Source organism: Cyphomyrmex costatus, unplaced genomic scaffold, assembly GCF_001594065.2.
Source record: "Cyphomyrmex costatus isolate MS0001 unplaced genomic scaffold, Ccosl1.0 scaffold100, whole genome shotgun sequence".
Classification (NCBI taxonomy): domain Eukaryota; kingdom Metazoa; phylum Arthropoda; class Insecta; order Hymenoptera; family Formicidae; genus Cyphomyrmex; species Cyphomyrmex costatus.
Window position 1 is genome coordinate 923794 of NW_017274955.1, and position 18612 is coordinate 942405.

The following is an 18612-nucleotide window of genomic DNA, read 5'->3' on the forward strand; positions in this document are numbered from 1 at the left end:
AATCGTGGAGTCTTCAGGACATAACATCTATTTCATAATAAATTTTCATAATAAATTATTTCATAATAAAATCAGACTTTGATTTTAATTGACCGAGGTATATTTTTGTGTATACATATATTACAAAAAACATTTGACTAGTTTCGGAAGTTTAACACAAGATCATTATTACTATTACTATTACTATCACTATTACTATTACTGTTATTATTATTATCATTATTATTATTATAACATTATTATTGTAAAAAGCCCTTATTATAATAGCTAATGCGATAATGATGCGTACTGGACTGTATTCATTGAATGGTATCTTGTATTCCCAACGTGGTACGAGTACGTATGGAGTGCGTATAAAGAGACGTTTTCGTTCATATCTGAAAAATGATTTTTCGGAAAGTGATTTAAATACACACCATTGTTTTCAGCGTAAAATGTTCTTTAATTTTCGTCATGTAGAAAATTAAAAATTTTTTTTTAATAAGAGTGGAGGGTAGGAGTATACAATAAATAAATACTTTAAAAAAATTTGTTCCATTATATTTATAAAGTATTCTTGCAACCATTCAATTTTCGTTCTAAAATTTTTTTCTATCTCTTATAGTTTCGAAGATATCTGCTTTAAAAGAAAAAAACCGATTTTTTTCAAGGAAGGATTTCACTCCCTTAACATGCAATTCAGCACGTATAAAAAAAATACGTGTCTTTTATTTTTGTCTATAGAACAACATACTAAAAGCTCATTTAAATCGGAGAGATACACTTGGTTGTGTCCCCTCGTTAGTGAACAAAATATAAAAGTCGGTTATTGAGATTTGATTTGAAATTTATGCTAGACCGTACAATAAAAAATAATTGCTTGTAATTTCAGAGTATCAATTTGTTAATGACTCAAAAAAGAACATGGCGGCCTGCTCTCAAACTTTGATGAGTTTCTCCATGTCTACTTAGAAATAACGTCGAAATTTTTACAGAGTAGATATAACAACACATGAAGTACAAAAAATATTGTATTATTAGAACCGTATCTTTAAAAGCTCTATAACGAAGTAAATACACAAAATTATGTAGAAGTGTAGCCTTTTTCTTCTTTGATTTTCAATTCTGCCAATTGATGTCCAGGTTAATGGCGAATATTTAAATTAATCATTATCGAAACACTGTTACATTTTGTACTTGCACTTTTTGTGAACCAAATGACAAACAATATATTTGATAACTATGATAGTTACTAGGCTGCTTTTAATCTAAACCATTTTTATAACTTTTACTTCAACTATTTATTTCATCCATCGGAAGTTTTTAGAGAGCAGGCCGCCATATTCTTTATTGAGTCATTAACAAATTGATACTCTGAAATTACAAGCAATTATTTTTTATTGTACGGTCTAGTATAAATTTCAAAATCTCAATAATGACTTTTACATTTTGTGCACTAAGAATAACATATTGCAGTTATTTTCTAGAAAACTGTAATATGTAAATTGTATAATCTGTTTTACTTATATGTATGTATGTTCATTTTGAATTTGCACCTTGAATAATCTATCAGTTATTTTTCGTGGTAACACATTATTAAACATAGAAAATGTACTTTATATGTGTTCACTTTGAACTGGCACATTTAATAATATATCAGTTACTTTTCGTGGTAATATATTATATCAGATAATATCATTTAAAGTGTTAAAGGTTTAAACTTTTGAGGATAATCATTTAAATTTTTTAGGTATTATTATTAAATCATTTAATTTTTAAAGATTTAAATATTATTATTAGATAATCATTTAGAGTTTTAGAGGTTTAAATTTTTGGGGATCTTTTTTTGATTAGATGAACATTTATGCCTGTTTCCATCAATGCAGATTAACTTTAATCTCGGTTTAACTTACTGTTCATCTTTTTTTTATTTTTAGAATTAGAAAAAGATGAAGAGCAAATTGAATCGAGATTAAAGCTAATCTGCATTGGTGGAAATGGGCATTAAAGATTTAAAAGTCTAAATTTTTGAGAGCATTCTTTTTTGAACATGGCTTGACCTTTTCATTTTTATGATATGATTTTTTTAGGATATCACTTACTTTTTATAGTCCTACTATTTTACATAACATTCTTTATTGTCATTATATACATCATTTAAATTTTAAAGTAAATAATCAAAAAGGAAAGGGGCCACGAGCCAAAGTAAACAACATAAATTCAAACGGTAAAAATAAAAATTATAAAAAAGAAAAATTATTTAAAACTTACGTAATTGTTTCAATGAGTGTACGTTAATTGGTTACCTACAATATAGTGCATGTTCGTTGCATCATATTTTAGGAAGTATTTGTAATTCGACATTCTTCAATTTGTCTCACAAAATTTTCAAAACTATCTGACAAAAGCGTATATTTTGTCATAGATTCATGGGTGACGGGTGGCTAAAACACTCTATGGATCGTCAAGCCATCGACATTGAATGCCGCGATACTCGTGTGGGCAGATAAGGCAGTCGCTTTTTTTAAATATATTCTGATGCAATGTTTAATCATTGCAATAGAAAAACTTTTCTCTGTACCACTCTCGCAACTTACGTACAGTCGCAGAATCTGACTTTTTATTTGGTAAAACTTGGCATACTCTATCGAAAACTGGTCTTCGTTCAATTACGATATTTTTTGCGATAAATCAATTGGAACGTCAATCTTACCAAAAATCTTCCAGATCTTTCATCGCGTTGTCAGCTTCTATCGGATTGCAATCCAGTTCATCGTCATCGGATTTGTCTCTGTCTGCTATTTTCATATCATTTCCGCGCTTCTCGATTAATTCGAACTGATATTTGATACGAACTACAAATACCTCATAAAATAAAATTAACGATAATTTTATTCTATCAACGATAGTTCTATACTACATAAATTACGGGTAAATAATCTTGTTTGAAACATATAATATTATATAATGAATTTATATAATAAAAACTCCTGTATAAATAAAATATAGATTCGGAGAGAATTGCATTAGGAGTCAGGCGCAGATAACTTTACGCAACTGCTAATGTATAACAAATATTCTTTATTACACTGAGAAAAGAAGGTTCTGAAATCGAGTACGTGTACTTACTCGATTTTTATTTTTTTAATTCAAGAAATAATTTTATCAATGTAAGAACAATTGACTTGCCCTTAGTAAATATTAACTTTAACACATTAACATTTTGATTATGTAAATAAAGTATTAATTATAAATAAATTATTTTTGACTCAAAATTATAATTACTTAATTTGAGTAATCAATACTTTTCATTTAAGCATCGCAACTAGAGAAGAAAGTTATTGGACACCAGTAAACATAATTATTTGAAGAACAAGTAATTATATATTTATATGATTCAAGTATATTTCCTTCTTCAGTTAAAATAATATTTACTCAACCGAACAGTGCAGATTTGACGCGAGTGCGTTATTGAAATGATAAGTATTGATTACCCAATTTAAGAAATTATAATCTTAAGTTCAGAATAAATGATTACTTAAACTGCGAAATTTGTTAAGTTGAAACAAAAAATTCGCTTTACTGCGTTGAAACAAACATGTACTACATTGGAAAAAAAAAAGGTTCCCAAATCGAGTAAATGTAATTACTCGTTTTTCATTTCTTAAATTCATAAAATAACTTTATCGATGTAAGAACAGTTTACTTGCCTTTAGTTAATATTAACTTAAACACAGTACATTTTGATCATGAAATAAAGTATTAATTATAAATAAATTATTCTGAACTCAAGATTATAATTACCAAAATTGAGTAATCAATACTTTCTATTTAAGAATCACACTAAGTTTCAGATTTTTCTGTTGAGTAAATATTGTTTCAACTGCAGAAGGAAATATACCTGTATCATATAAAAATAATTACTTTAAGTAATTATATATAATCGATTCAAGTAATTTTCTTCTCTAGTTTAAACAATCTTCATTCAATAGAAAAATCTAAATTTGAAACTACAATCCTTAAATAAAAAATGCTGACTATTCAATTTTAGAAATTATAATATTAAGTTCAAAATAAAAATGATTACTTAAACTGCGAAATTTGTTGAGTTAAAACAATTTACTTTACTATGATGAAATAAATTTTTGTTTAAATAAGCAAAATTCAGAAATTATACTACTTTCTTACACAGAAAAACTTTTGAAATTAATTAAATATTATTACTTGTTCTTTAAGTTCTAAAATTAAGATATAAATTCAGTTATTATTAATGTTCAATTTTTGTATTAATTTTTTTATATAGTTATGTTAATATATTAACGTTGATTCAATTTTTAATTTTAGATGTTCGACTCTTATTATCCTTTTACCTGTTTATTATATTTTAAAATAAATTAAACAGACCAATAAACATAATAGTCACTATCGATTCATCCAATGCAGTAACTCCTATTAATTAAATATTTAGATGTTATAGTACTTTTTAACAAAATTCTCTTTAATTTCGAATAATAAATCTGAGGACATTGGAAGTTACAAGTTCAATGAATAATAGTCAGATCACATTAACAACATCTATTGCAATTTTGCTTGATACATCAATAATTATTAAAGAGCAATCAGCAACATTTTCAAAAAGAAAGAGACAGTCTCTGAAGAAAATTGTCATATAATTACACAATTATTATAATAAATAAGTTTCGCTTGATATATATCAGCGTTTGCGTAAAGTTATCTGCGCTTAACTCCTAGTGCCCTTTTCTTTCCAAGTTTATATTTATTGAATGCCGAATGCCGCTCGAGCGACATTTGATCTGCGCGCGGAGCGGTGAGGTGAGAGGGACAGCGGAAGGCGGAGGCGATTCTAAAATCGGCCGAAAGTTACATACATTTATGTATGTTCACTTTGTACTGGCACCTTTAATTAATAATATATCAGTTACTTTTCATGATAATATATTATTATTAAGTAAAAAAGTTTAAATTTTTGAGTATCTTTTTTTGAACATGGCTTGATCTTTTCATTTTTATATGATTTTTTTTTAATATCACTTACTTTTTAGAGTACAAATATATCACAAATATATAAAAAAATGATTTTAAAATATTATATTATATAACGAAAGAAAATGAAATACGGCGAAAAAGAGGGGTGGTAGGACGGACAGACGGAGAGAGGAGACGTTTCATAATTTTTCATTAAAATCATCACTTTTCGACTGCTTATATGTCCAGAACGGTTTGATCGATTTACAATTTTTTTAGCTCAAATTACTCGTGGAGATGCCGCCTTTCAAGACATATAATATTCCATTCAAAATTATTTATATTTTATAAGTTATGCACCTCCTAAAAATGGACTTTGTTGGTTCGGGGTAAGAGACTTGTAGCGTCTATTATTAATCGTTCAAACTAACTTTAAATTAACTAGTAGTTTTTTGAACATAGCTGGAGACACTACCGCGTCTTCTGATACTGTAAATAAAATGTACCACATAATATTTTTTATATAAATATAATTCATTCTTTCAAAATTACATTTAAAATGTTCGAAGTAGATATAATACTATGTATAATGGTAAAATATTACATAAACTGTTGTATGCTAAACATTTCCACGTATTTGAATACTCCACGTATTTGATTTTACTTCAAAGCTTTGTACATGACTGCAAAATCGAATAGTATCCATATTGTACAATAAAAAATACATTTTTATTTTTATCAACAAATACTCAAACAGATATCAATTCAATTATTCCAAAAAGTGGAAATATATCTTTGTGAAAAATATTTAAAATAAAACCTGGCTTGTATGCCATATTTAAAATAAAACTTGACAGATACTTTAAAATCAAGCTCTTCAATGTGTTTATTTTGAGACTAATTAATCAATAAAAATAATTTTATATTAATTTTATATTATATTATGTTTTTTTCAAATTAATGGGCTCAAACGCTAATACTATTCAAATAGTTTTATACTACTTTCAATTACTTTTTGAATATATACAAGGTATCTTAGAATATTTTTGACTATTTTTAATAAAGTAGATAAAGCTGATTGAATAGCCAAGAAGTCATCACCATTTTACAATTTTTGCAATATTTATCCAATGAACATAATGTCTAAAATCAATGCATAAAACAACTTTAAGGTACAACTTTAAGAAACATCTTTAAGATATGTCACTCTGAAAAATATATTATAGTTAATTGTCATATGCATCGATTATAACCGCTTATATGGCAAACTTTAAAAAATAATATTGACTTTGTATCAGACCATTCTCTGTGTACTACGCTTAATAAAAATATTTTCTACCATAACAAATTATTTTGTTAAAATGACTAAAAGAACACTTATTTTGTAATGGCAATAAAATTTCGCAATGTTATTTACAAAACGTAAGTAAGCAAATAAATTTGTACTGCTAAATAAAAAAATTTACAAAATTTTGTTTAATTAACAAAACAGAAATTGTATTTTATTATTTTATAAAATAATTCAATGATAATCAGCTATTTGTAGATAATTCTTTTTTTTGTTAGCAATATTATATCTTTTTCTCAGTGTATAAATATTGCTGTTCCAAGTAATTTCGTTTAAATATAAAACGGTTTTATCGATTGAAATCAACATTTATTTGAGACAAAGAAATTTATTTATATTTAACATAAAAAGATTCGCATTCCAAAAAGTATTGCATTACAGTATCTGTATGTTTTCACGTAACTCTTAATTTTGTTGGTTTAAGTAGTGAATAGTAACCAATTATTTTGTTATATATTACACATATTCAGTTGCTTGTATTGAAAAAAATAATTTAGTTAGATGAAATTTCGCGTTTTAAAAAAAAAATTTTTTTCAGTACATATATATTAGGTGTGTCGGAAAGTTCCGTCTGATTTTATGCAAAAAGTATGACTTTATTTAAGAAACAAAATAAAAACGTACATCAATCAAAGTATTGGCCATCGTTAGATATAACTTTTTCCCATCTTTTTGGTAATAAGCGGATCTACGGCGAAAGAATGATTCAACTTTAGAGGCTATCCAGTTAGAAATCCATTTTTCGACGTTTTCATAAGCGTTGAAGTGTTCCTCTGCAAGTGCGTGTTCCATCGACCGAAACAAGTTGTAGTCGGAAGGGGCACAGTCTGGTGAATAAGCCGCATGGTGTAGCACTTCCCAGCGAAGTGCTCCTAACGTTTCCTTAAGGAGCTTTGTGACTTGAGATCGAGCGTTGTCATAAAGCAAGATCACTTTATGTTGTCTCGTTTCATGTTCTGGTCGTTTTTCGTGCTCGGCTCAAACGGATAATTTATTCTCGGTAGAGATCCCCTGTGACTGTTTGACCAGATTTCAACAGCTCATGATACACTACACCCTTCTGATCCCATCAAATACAGAGCATTGCCTTCTTTCCGTGGATATTCCGTGTCGATGTCGATGGTTGGCCTGGATCGCAAATGATTTTTCAGCGTTTGGGGTTATCGAAATAGATCCACTTTTCATCACCAATCACAATTCGGTGCAAAAATCCCTTTCTTTGTTGCCTAGCAAGCAGAATTTCACAGGTGGTTTTTCACCTTTTAATGTCTCTTGGCTTCAGTTCATATGGGACCCACTTTTCTTTCTTGTAGATCTTTTCCAAGGCTTTCAAACGATCGGATATAACAGATCGAGCACAATTTAATGTTTCTGCAAGTTGTTTTTGCGTTTGACATGGGTCTTCCTCCACCAATGCCTGCAATTCTTCGTCTTCTTTTGGCCGTCCAGAACACACTCTTTATCCTCCACATCAAAATCACCACTTTGAAAGCGTTGAAACCATTCTCTGCATGTTCTATCGGAAGTAGCACTATCACCATAAACTTCTACAAGCATTCTATGAGCTTCAGCTGCAGTTTTCTTCCATTTGAAGCAAAAGATTAACACTTCGCGTAAATGACGCTTATTTGGTTCAAATGTCGACATTTTCAATGCAGTAAAAAGCAATGTTATTGATGCAAACGTATACTTTTATATACTGAATTTTATTGACAGATGGTAAAACTAAAAAATTAAGCCTGATTTAGATATTAGAGTTATCGACAGTTCTATAGCTACTCGCCGCTAGATGAACGGAACTTTCCGACACACCTAATATGTACATATATGTCATACTGCTTGTCTTTGTATATGTCATACTTCTTTCTCTTAATCATATTAAATTTTTCGTATGTATCAGTATATGTATATGTATATTTGTATATGTTATACTTTTTTCTCTTCCCTCTTTTCTGTCCTTCTTATCCTTCCTTTCCTCTTTTAATCCTTTCTATACTCTTCTTCTTTTTTTTTTTTGAAGAATAATATAACATGCTTAGAAAAATTTTAAAAGCCTTTTTTTCTAATCCTTTCCTTTCTATATATATAACTGAAAATAAAATAAAATACCACACAAAAGAATCGATTTACAAATTACAAAGAATTAAAAAAAATAAATTAATAAAGGTTTTGAAACTTATCTGATTGTGAGACGATCTTGAAGAGCGAAGTCTTTATAAGAAAAATCTTTTGCATTGTTAACCTTAATACAACCTCATATTGTCAATCACATCTATCAACGGCAAAATCTTCGCGATGACAACCGCTCACGAAGTAAGCGATGCGAGAGAATCAGCACCGCGAAAAAGCGACAATAATACTTTGAGAAATGCGAGTTATCGACTTAACATTTCTTTTAGAAAGGATTCACTGATTATTGATTTGCGTACGAAGAAGCACGCCGCACTCTCATTTGCCCTAAATTACTGAAGTTTATGTAACAATATTATTTCTTTCATTTTTTTATAATAAGCGACTTTGTTTATTTGTTTTTAATCTTATTTTATTTATATTATATTTAAGAATAAATTTTACTTACTTTCTTTGGTTAGAATTTAGATCATACAAATGAATTCAACAAGTTCCTATCAAAAAGGCGGAATTGAAGAAAATTTGTATTGAAAATATATATTTTTAGAAATAAAGATATACAAGATTTCATAAGTAATAATATAAAGTAAAATTTATAAGTAAAAAAATAACAAAAATTACAGTGACGTTTCCATTCTGTCTTTAAAAGAACTTTTTTCATTAATTTTACTGTAAAAAATTATTATTTATACATATATAATATAGTGAATTATATGTAATATAATATAATATACACACGCACAGGCACACGCACACGCACACACACACACGTTTAATTGTATTAACGTTTATACTGTATAGAGTTTATACAAAATTATTTAAAGTAATAAACCGGCATAAAAATATACGCACAAATCAAGAAAAAACTTTATTTTATGTATAAAGCTTTATTTTTTAATAAATAAGTGTAAAAAGTTAACAATTTTACGACTGCATAATTATAAGCAAAGACATTATTATTTACATATGGAAGAACATTTACAGAATTTCCGAGTATTTTATGATAAATAATTTTTGCGAGTATATATTATAAACGATTTTTTTAATTTTAAATTTTCTTTTATTCCAAGAGCAAATTTGTCCTATATTGGCCTCTACTTAATTCTCTTACGTTACTCTTTTAATACTCATTATGATATAACTAAAATGGCCAATTAAAATGAAAAAACGAATAAGAGATAAAGTACAGGATAATATTATCATTTTGCGCATCTGCTATTAGAAAAGAGATAGATATTGAGAGAGAGAGAGAGAGAGAGAGAGAGAGAGAGAGAGAGAGAGAGAAAAGAAATCATTAAATAGAAAAAATGCTAGGTCATAATAATATTGAATCAACCATAAAAGAAATCAATCGTATTATTTAATAAATTTATCACACTAAGATTCTCGAATCTTTCTTTGGTCTCATCCAAGTACATTTCTGTGCTTTTAGTAAATTTTATACAGATATGTATATACAGTAATTATGTATATACAGTAATTTATACATAAAATATTCTATTTCAAGGACACTTTTGTCAGACTCTTAGATCCATAATAATAATTGATATATAGCGAATGCACAGCGTCGAAAATTAATATTACATACTCACACATCATTCGTTATCCGTAGTATCTTCAATGACAGAATCCCAATTAAATTCTGTGGCACTTTGCCTCAATGGCAATTCACCAAGGTGTTGGAATCGTTGTATGAAATGTGGATCACGATCTCTAAGCCGTTTAAATCTTTGAAAAGCAAGATTCTTTGCAAATTCGTAGAGTTCTAGGTCCAGGTTGTTGAGCTTACGTACGGCGTCTAATTGCTCTGTGTTGAGGGTTGCCATAGTGGCTGCACTAAGTGTGGCATTATGCTGCTCAAATGCAACAGCAAATCGCATTTTAAATGTTTCTTCGAAAGTATACTGCCCCACCTGAATATGAATAAAATAAAATTTACTGTTAGTACATGTAAAGTATAATTGTAATGTAAACAGCTTTTTAAATGTAATGTAAACAGCTTTAAATGTAATTCAAAACTATACGATATAAAAGAGTATAAAATTATAATAATAATTATTAACGTTGGCTTTTTACATCATGTAAATATCATATAAAATATAAGAGATGTAATTATGAATTTTAATAGATATTTACATAAGGTCATCTCTTTCATAAATCAATGACATTGACAAATATTGTCAAGGACATGTTGTGCAGCTATTTCACGGCACTGGGTACAGGATCCAGTGAGAATTCAGGAGATGAATAAATAGAAGATTTATTCTTTAAATAAAATTACTCGTTTAATTTTACTGAGTGAAGACTTTATTACAATTTACCTTATTCACTATAACACTATAACACTTCGTGTAAACGATTTATTATTTCGAACAATGGATGGGCAGAGTAACGCGCTACTTTTCGTTAAGCGATTGATCGTTGACCGCTCTGCATCTTGTGTTATATAATAATAATAATAATAATAACTTTATTGCGTATACTGTTAACATTATAAAGATAAGAATACAGTAATGTTGATATCACATATCAGTTACACCATAATAAGCTGGGCGACAGTTAAGCAGCTGATTTGAAGCCGTACCTGAATATCAGAATAAGTGATTTACAGAAATTAAAATTAGATTCAAGACGATTAATATTATAAATATATAAATACATAAACTAATGTATAGAACAATACAAAAGAGGTATAGCATACATTATTTGTACAGAACAATAAGAAAAAATGTACAAACAGTTGCTCTGATATTAAAACTTTGAGGCAATATCAGGAGACGCGGTAGTGTCTCCGGCCATGTTCAAAAACTGAAAGACACTACAAGTCTCTTATCCCGAGTCACCAAAGTCCATTTTTCGGGGGTGCATAACTACTAAAATATAAAAAAATTTTGAATCGAACGTTATGTGTCCTGAAAGGCGGCATCCCTACGAGTAATTTGAGCCAAAAAAATTTAAAAACGGTCAAGCCGTTCTGGAGATACAAGCGGTCGAAAAATGATGATTTTAATGAAAAATTAAGAAACGTCTCCTTGTTCTTCTTCTTCTTCTTTTCTTCCTCCTCCTTCTTCTTCTCCTTCTTCTCCTTCTTCTCCTTCTTCTCCTCCTTCTCCTCTTCTTCCTCTGCCCGCATTCAAGGCCGTATTAAAACTTTCTAACATCCCCTCTCACCTTTCACTCATACCTTCACTATCTTCGACCTACCGCCATCCCCTCCACTCCCCCTCCCCCTACCATCCCTCTCTTTCGCCGTATTTCACTCTTTTTCGTTATATAATATTTTTTAATCATTTTTTAATATATTTGTAACAATGCCCCCCTAAGGCTGGGTCCACAACCTCGCTTTAAGAGACCCTAAAACCAGAAACACATAGAAAAACGTAAGGCCGTAAGACGTAATCAATAAGGAAATCGTAACATTGAATTCGCTACCGGCCTTACGGTCTCTACTGTGATTGGCCAATTCGCTTACTGATTACGTTTTACGGCCTTACGTTTTTGTATGTGCCATGGGCTTAAGCCGTAAAGCCGTAAGAAATTGATCAATCATAGAGAATTATTTTTCTCGCATTCAACTATGATTGGTCAATTTCTTACGGCTTTACGGCTTACGGCCTCTTAAAGCCAGGTTGTGGACCCAGCCTAAAGAGCATCGTACCCAGCATCAACATCTAGCCGGATGCCGTCGCAGTGACTGATGGTCACTAGCGACGATGAGGGCGCGGTGCGCCCGATTATATTTTTAAGTTAATACAAACATAATTCACAGGAACAGCAGCAGCAGCCGTTAAACCGCCAGTCTCTTCGGAAAATTCCGGCCGTCACCGGGGACCACCGATCGGAGATCTTCTCCCACTAATATCGAGACCGACCAGAACAATACGAACGAGACTGGCGGCTTAGTATAAAATATCGCGTCGACAAGACATTGGGACCATTTTTGCCTATTTTCCAGCTCCTAGCAAACCGATCGCCAGCTACCCGCTCCTAGAACGATCCACTGCTCCGAGACCGTTTCTGAAACACGCTTGTTCTGACGAACCTGAGGGGTAGGGCGTACTCTGCCTCTGCCGGGCGTTCTCGGCCGCCGGACAACCGCTGTAACTGCTTCCACAAATTCTCCGTTTATTCTTCTCCATATCCCGTATTTTCCTTCCCGATAATTGACATACGAAAAGGGTAGGGCGCTCTCTGCCTTTGTCGGGCGTTCCCGGCCGTCAATTATCAATTTCCTTACGTCAATCATTTTTGAATTATGCGTCGCGCCGCGAAATCTTATTTGCTGGCGTGTACCCGCGTTCCACCGCGTTGTTAATCGCCACCCCGCAAGGCCCGCGCCGACAATTTTCGCGAATCAGCGAGCCGCCGAAAAAATCACGATGTCGCAGGACTGCCTAGCCGTACGCACGAATCCATCTTAAATCCCGCCGAACGCCGATTTCGCTCGACCCGATATCTGCTGACATCTCGTGATTCGTTTGTAAATACTCCGCGCAATTAGAATTAAGTAACGCTGTACGTCGTCTTGTCCGTCATTCTACTTTGTTCTGTATTTCTATTATTCACGTTCTGTTCATTATTATATCGTTTTCATTTTATCATATATTCTATTCTGTATTATATCGTTTCTATTTTATTTTATTTTTGTAATAAATCGTGTTTATTGTGCTCAATTTCATTTCTCATATTATTCCCTGCTAATTCTGTACCACGATCCGACGCGAATACTCCTCTTGCCGAACCTTTTTGTGCGACACGCACCGACGAGCTAAACCGCACATAAAAATCGGGTTGTTACATATTTGTGATATATTCTAAAAAGTAAGTGATGTCCGAAAAAAATTATACCATAAAAATGAAAAATTTAAGCCATGTTCAAAAAAGGATACTCAAAAATTGAAACCTTTTTATCTAATAATAATATATTACTACGAAAAATAACTGATATATTATTAATTAAAGGTGCCAGTACAAAGTGAACATACATAAAGTGTATGTAACTTTCGGCCGATTTTCGAATCGCCTCCGCCTTCCGCTGTCCCCCTCACCTCACCGTTCCGCGCGTAGATCAAATGTTGCTCGAGCGTCGTACAGCATTTGGACTGCGCGCGATGAAGTGAGGGTTACATTTAAGATAATTTGGTTGACTCATTTGAAAGATAATCCATTACGTTGGCGACATATAATCTATCTTTATTTATTAAATTATTTATTAAATTATTAATTAATTTCTATGTACAGCTGTACATTTCTCGACTAGAGAATTCAAATAGAGTTCTAGCATCGTAAACCGAGGGTTTTTAAAAGATCATAATCTTCTTTCTCTAACGCCACATGAAGCACTTTCTCTCGTTTCCACGACTTCATGTAGCACCAAATGTTGAATGCTGATACACCACACAGTAAAAAAAAGTTCTGTATGATAAATACCATGTGAGTTGGAACAAAAGGTTTTAGTATAGACATAATAAATATACTTATCTAAAAACGGTAATAATAACGATAACAATAAAAATAAATTGCTTATATAATATTTTAATATATTACATACCTTCTGGTATTCAGTCAGCATAAAGAAAGGCATAAATTGTAAGTTGTGTTTAGCGCTGGCCAATATTAGACGGTCTCTATCAGTTTTGCTGAGAGTGGAATTATAACAGCCAACTATTGATAGATCTGCCAGCATTCTCGTTTGACGATTTTTTGCCAAATTGTAAGGACATTCCATAAACTGGACAAATATAAAGAATATTTCATTATTAAGTCAAATCTCCTAAACTGTATAAATGTTTATATTCTTCATCTCTTATCTATTGCATCGAATTAATTTACTACCTTTGCTTATACAAACAATTTACAAGTACAATGCGTTTATTATAGAAAAGGGCACACAGAAAGAGAGTAATCTGATAGGAAACAACCGCGTATAAAATGAAAAAAAGTACTGTAAGAAATTTAGAGGCAATAGATTAGAGACAACAGAGAAATGATCAGAGTCAGAGCTGTGTGGTTCAGTGGTTAAAACAAAATTTATATCTTAAGATATTTGTAGATAAAACTGTATGTGATATAAAATAGTATAATTAATAAGAGTCAACATCAAAAAATAAAATAACCTATGTATTAAACTTTTACATTGGTATAAAGGCATATAGAGTCATAATGTTAGTTGTAATTTAACAATACTTATTAAATCTAATTCGTAATCAAATGATCACATCGTGATTATACCAATGTAAAAGTTTAAATACATAGGTTATTTTATTTTTTGATTTGCGAGAGTCGTTAACTTGATATTATTTCAATATTTAAAGTTTTTTAAACTATTAATAAGAGTCAATATAAGATAAAATCAGAAGATATTACCTCCTTTAAAGTAACACCTTTCCAATTGGAACCATCGTAACACTGGGGTATATTTGCTTGAGTACCTCCGCACCAATGACGAGCACCTCTCCATGTAGCACCTCTTTGCACGTGCCTAAATTCGGAGAGATATCTTGCAACGGGATCTCTTATGATAGTTAAGTAGAAGTATCGGCGCTTAATGTCATCTCCTTCAATTTTATTGAGTTCCGTATCCACACAGTTTGTCAATTCTGTCCAATCCGCATGTAATCCACACTTCCAGCCGGTAGAATATCGTGAGAATAACCAATTTTCGTTATGATTTGGACGGAAACAAAAGCAACGTTTGCGTCGTCGTTGACATGAGCACGGTCTTTGTAATTCTAAATCTCGCACCAGATGTTTGCCAAATAATGTACCACCTTTGAACAAAACAAAAAGGATAACAGACATCTTGAATGCAATTAAATATGCAAAATTATTGTCAAATTCAATTTTACAATTATTTACGGTAAAATTACAATAAAATAGTAATTTATTGGAAATTTTGATAAAATTTGTTGTTTTTTATAGTTTTATGCATAAATAGACTGTATTTTCGTACTTATGTATAATTAAATTAAAAATTATACTATCATTCAATATTTCTAATAGTAATCGGCTTAATATTATTCTATATTTTTACTAAGTATTCTGACATTTTTGGCAATAGTGCAGCAATTACAAGAAATTAATTTTATTTTTCATATATATTATAATATAATATATTTTTGTTTAATACATACAGGGTGTAACCGAAATAACGCTCACTATTATACATAGCGCTATTTCTGATCAAAAACTGAATCGAAAAGTCCTGAGCTACTTGTTTCTACGATGCTTAATGTAGTAAATTTTACCAAATAAAGTTAATCCAATCGTCTTTCTCTAATGTCTCTAATATTTTAAACTATAAGGGAGAATGTCCTAAATCAGATCATGTTTCAAATCAAATCTTTTTAATTTAAATAAATAATAGTTAAGCAGATTTGCGTGCTATTTATAATGTAAAGTCTTCATAAGACATCGAACATGTGACAGCAGTTTGGCAGTACTCTATCATAAAATAGCAAATATGTATTTTCGGCTATCACGCAAAAATTTTTTTAAAAAGAAAATCCTTGTAAATTATTATTTAAAAGATGTTAAAAATTTGAGCGATAATTGATTTAGGATAATTAAAGAGTGTAGAATTCAAAAATATCAAGAGTTTTCTGATTACCTTTGCGGTTTATTGTAAAATTTGTTTCAATAGTTTGAAAGAATCCGTATCCAAATTGGACTTCTCTTTGGGTGTCCAAATCGGAGACGTCTGTTAAGCTGGACCCCCCCACCATCGAAAATCAAGTTCGCAATAGGTCAAAAATTTAGTGCTTTTTAGGTGCTAATTTAGTATTCTATTGCCAATTTTAGTGCTCCACCTGTTTAGCGGGAACAAAAAAAAAGAGGGAGTCCAGCTTAACGGCAAACTGGAGTCTGGACCCCTCCACAATAGAAAATTAAAGGAAATAAAAAAATAACCACACAGGAATTTTAGTGCTAATTTAGTGCTCTAAAAAATATAAACAAAAAATATATCCAAATATATTGAAATATTCTAAAAAAAACGTTATTTTAAATGTACCAACGTCTACAGAAAACTCCATCACTGGTACCTAGATTACAATCGTCAAGGAATTTAAAGCTCGCAAGTTATTGGTCCCAAATATTCCTTAGACATTGTAGTACCAGAAAAAATACATATCGGAATTTAGTGCTCGCTCTAAGTAAAAATCATTAGCACGTCTAGCTTGATTCTCATAATTTTCCCATATTTATACAAATTTTAATAAATCTTTAATATTATTTAAATTTATTATATTTATCTTTTCTCCTTGGTCATTGTCCTCTCTATATTGCTGTATCTTATATTGTAAATAACAAGCCTGCCTTACACTTGAATTATTTACAACACTTAAAATTTATTTTCAATAAACATGACTATTTGGAACACGTACCTGTTTTTTGTATGTGAAGGAAGATCATAACGTCGTGAGCGTTGATATCAAACTGAAAGGTGTCATTGGCAAAGATGTCATCATAGCCTAGACTACCTTGGATACTCTGTAGCTTAAAGGAAGGATGCACCGAGAGTAGACCGTTTCTATCGAGCTCTATGGAAACTGAAGACAGTGCGGCAGAACCAGCGGCAGGTGACCCAGGGACGATGGACAGACTTTCTGTTAGCCCAATAGAGTCCCTGATCTCGCGGTTCGTTAAAGCACACACATGATCCGGGCAGAAGTAGCCTAGGTAAATGATCCCAGTCAACGCGAGGAACAGGCATATCCCGACGATGCTACGCAGACGATTCTTGCGTGGGTGCCGCGATTCCATTCTCATCGCGGACCACCCGTCGTATATATTCCCTTTCCCCTCCCCCTCGTCTCCCTTTTCACACCCCTGTTTCTCCGACACGACGAGCACTTCCAGCTCACTAGTAGTAGCGTCTACCTCTGCATCGACATCCATTCGTCTGCCCATTATTATCGTCACCCATGTTTCACGTTGCTAGACACTAGCAACTTCACCAGTTCTCAATGAACTGTTGAGTACCACCGCTGACATTTACCACCGCACACTGACACGATCCGGCTGTAAATACACACGAGTGTATCAGCCATGACAAAAAAAAATAAAAAATTTTGCTTACACCACTCAACGAGGATCGATGAAAGTTCATCTATCAAGAAATATGGCTAGACATCACATGTATTTCACTGGTACAGGGGAATAATTGAAAAATACATTCTACTTTGATAATAATCGCGTACTTAAAACTTATTGAACAAAACTTGTCGCACTTATGGCACACGACGGAATCGTCACGAACAGGCACAGTCATAGACTACATCATAAACACCGCCTATAAACTCCCGTACGTTTCTCGGGATTAGCGTTTATAGCGCCCCCGCTGCGACACAGTTTACAAAATGGAACTAATTATTAAAAACTATCGGTAAAATCAATGGAATGTAATATGGCTGTTTACCCGTAGACACGTGACTGCGCTCGCAGTATTCAAGCATGATAGTATTTATATCATGTATTCAAGTATTTCGGTATTTTACGCCATACTCCATAGTATGTACGTGATATTACGCAGCTACATGTAGCAACGTGCAAGAAGACACAAGAAGATTGCAAAGTATTGGAAAGGTATGTTTTATTTGCGATTCCGTTTGTGGGAGATACATTGTTGCCCCTGTTACGAGTTAATTATAATATATTGTATAACTGTACACAAATAAAAATGTATAATTGATACAAATTAAATAACTCTTCTGCTTGGAGATTCACATTTATTATATCATAATTAATAATTAGAATTACATCAATTAGCAAATAATCTATTTGTCAAATCAACAAATATAATATTAATAGATATATTCACTATTAGATACATCATCTATATAATAAATATTTAGAACAATTGAATTAAATTCCATACATAATATCACAAAATAGTAGGGTTGGGTAAGTTATTTTTTTTTTTTAACTAAATTAAGTTAAAGTTAACAACCTTAAAAATTTAACTTAGTTAAGATACAAGTTAATGTATAATGAAATTAATTGAATTAAAAGTTAAGTTAATAAAAAAATGTAATTGAAAAGTTAAAAATTCATTTTTTTCATGATTTCAGGATTTCAGTCTTAATAATAACGGAAGTGACAATAAAAGAAACTATTTAGATTTTAGAACATATCCAAAATTTTTATATTAATTTTTTTTATAATAATAT

The 18612-nt window shown here is 31.2% G+C and overlaps 1 protein-coding gene across 1 annotated transcript; it reads right to left on the reverse strand.

Annotated features, from left to right (window-relative positions):
- Nucleotides 1–256: 256 nt before the first annotated feature.
- Nucleotides 257–17606, reverse strand: Hs6st (heparan sulfate 6-O-sulfotransferase). The gene is made up of 5 exons (XM_018536839.1): nucleotides 16828–17606; nucleotides 14810–15213; nucleotides 13995–14174; nucleotides 10036–10356; nucleotides 257–377 (listed from the first exon to the last, which is right to left on the reverse strand). The coding sequence occupies exons 1-4, from the start codon at nucleotides 17351–17353 to the stop codon at nucleotides 10039–10041; spliced, it is 1428 nt and encodes a 475-aa protein (XP_018392341.1). The 5' UTR covers nucleotides 17354–17606; the 3' UTR covers nucleotides 257–377; nucleotides 10036–10038.
- Nucleotides 17607–18612: the final 1006 nt, after the last annotated feature.

What these genes read in the sequence shown, in the direction of transcription:
- Hs6st (XM_018536839.1), bottom strand. Translation starts at nt 17,353, where the DNA reads ATGGGCAGACGAATGGATGTCGATGCAGAGGTAGACGCTACTACTAGT. An exon ending in AAGGTGTTACTTTAAAGGAG is followed by an intron (nt 14,175 to 14,809) that starts GTAATATCTTCT and finishes ATATTTGTCCAG; the next exon opens with TTTATGGAATGTCCTTACAA. An exon ending in TGCTGACTGAATACCAGAAG is followed by an intron (nt 10,357 to 13,994) that starts GTATGTAATATA and finishes ATTCATATTCAG; the next exon opens with GTGGGGCAGTATACTTTCGA.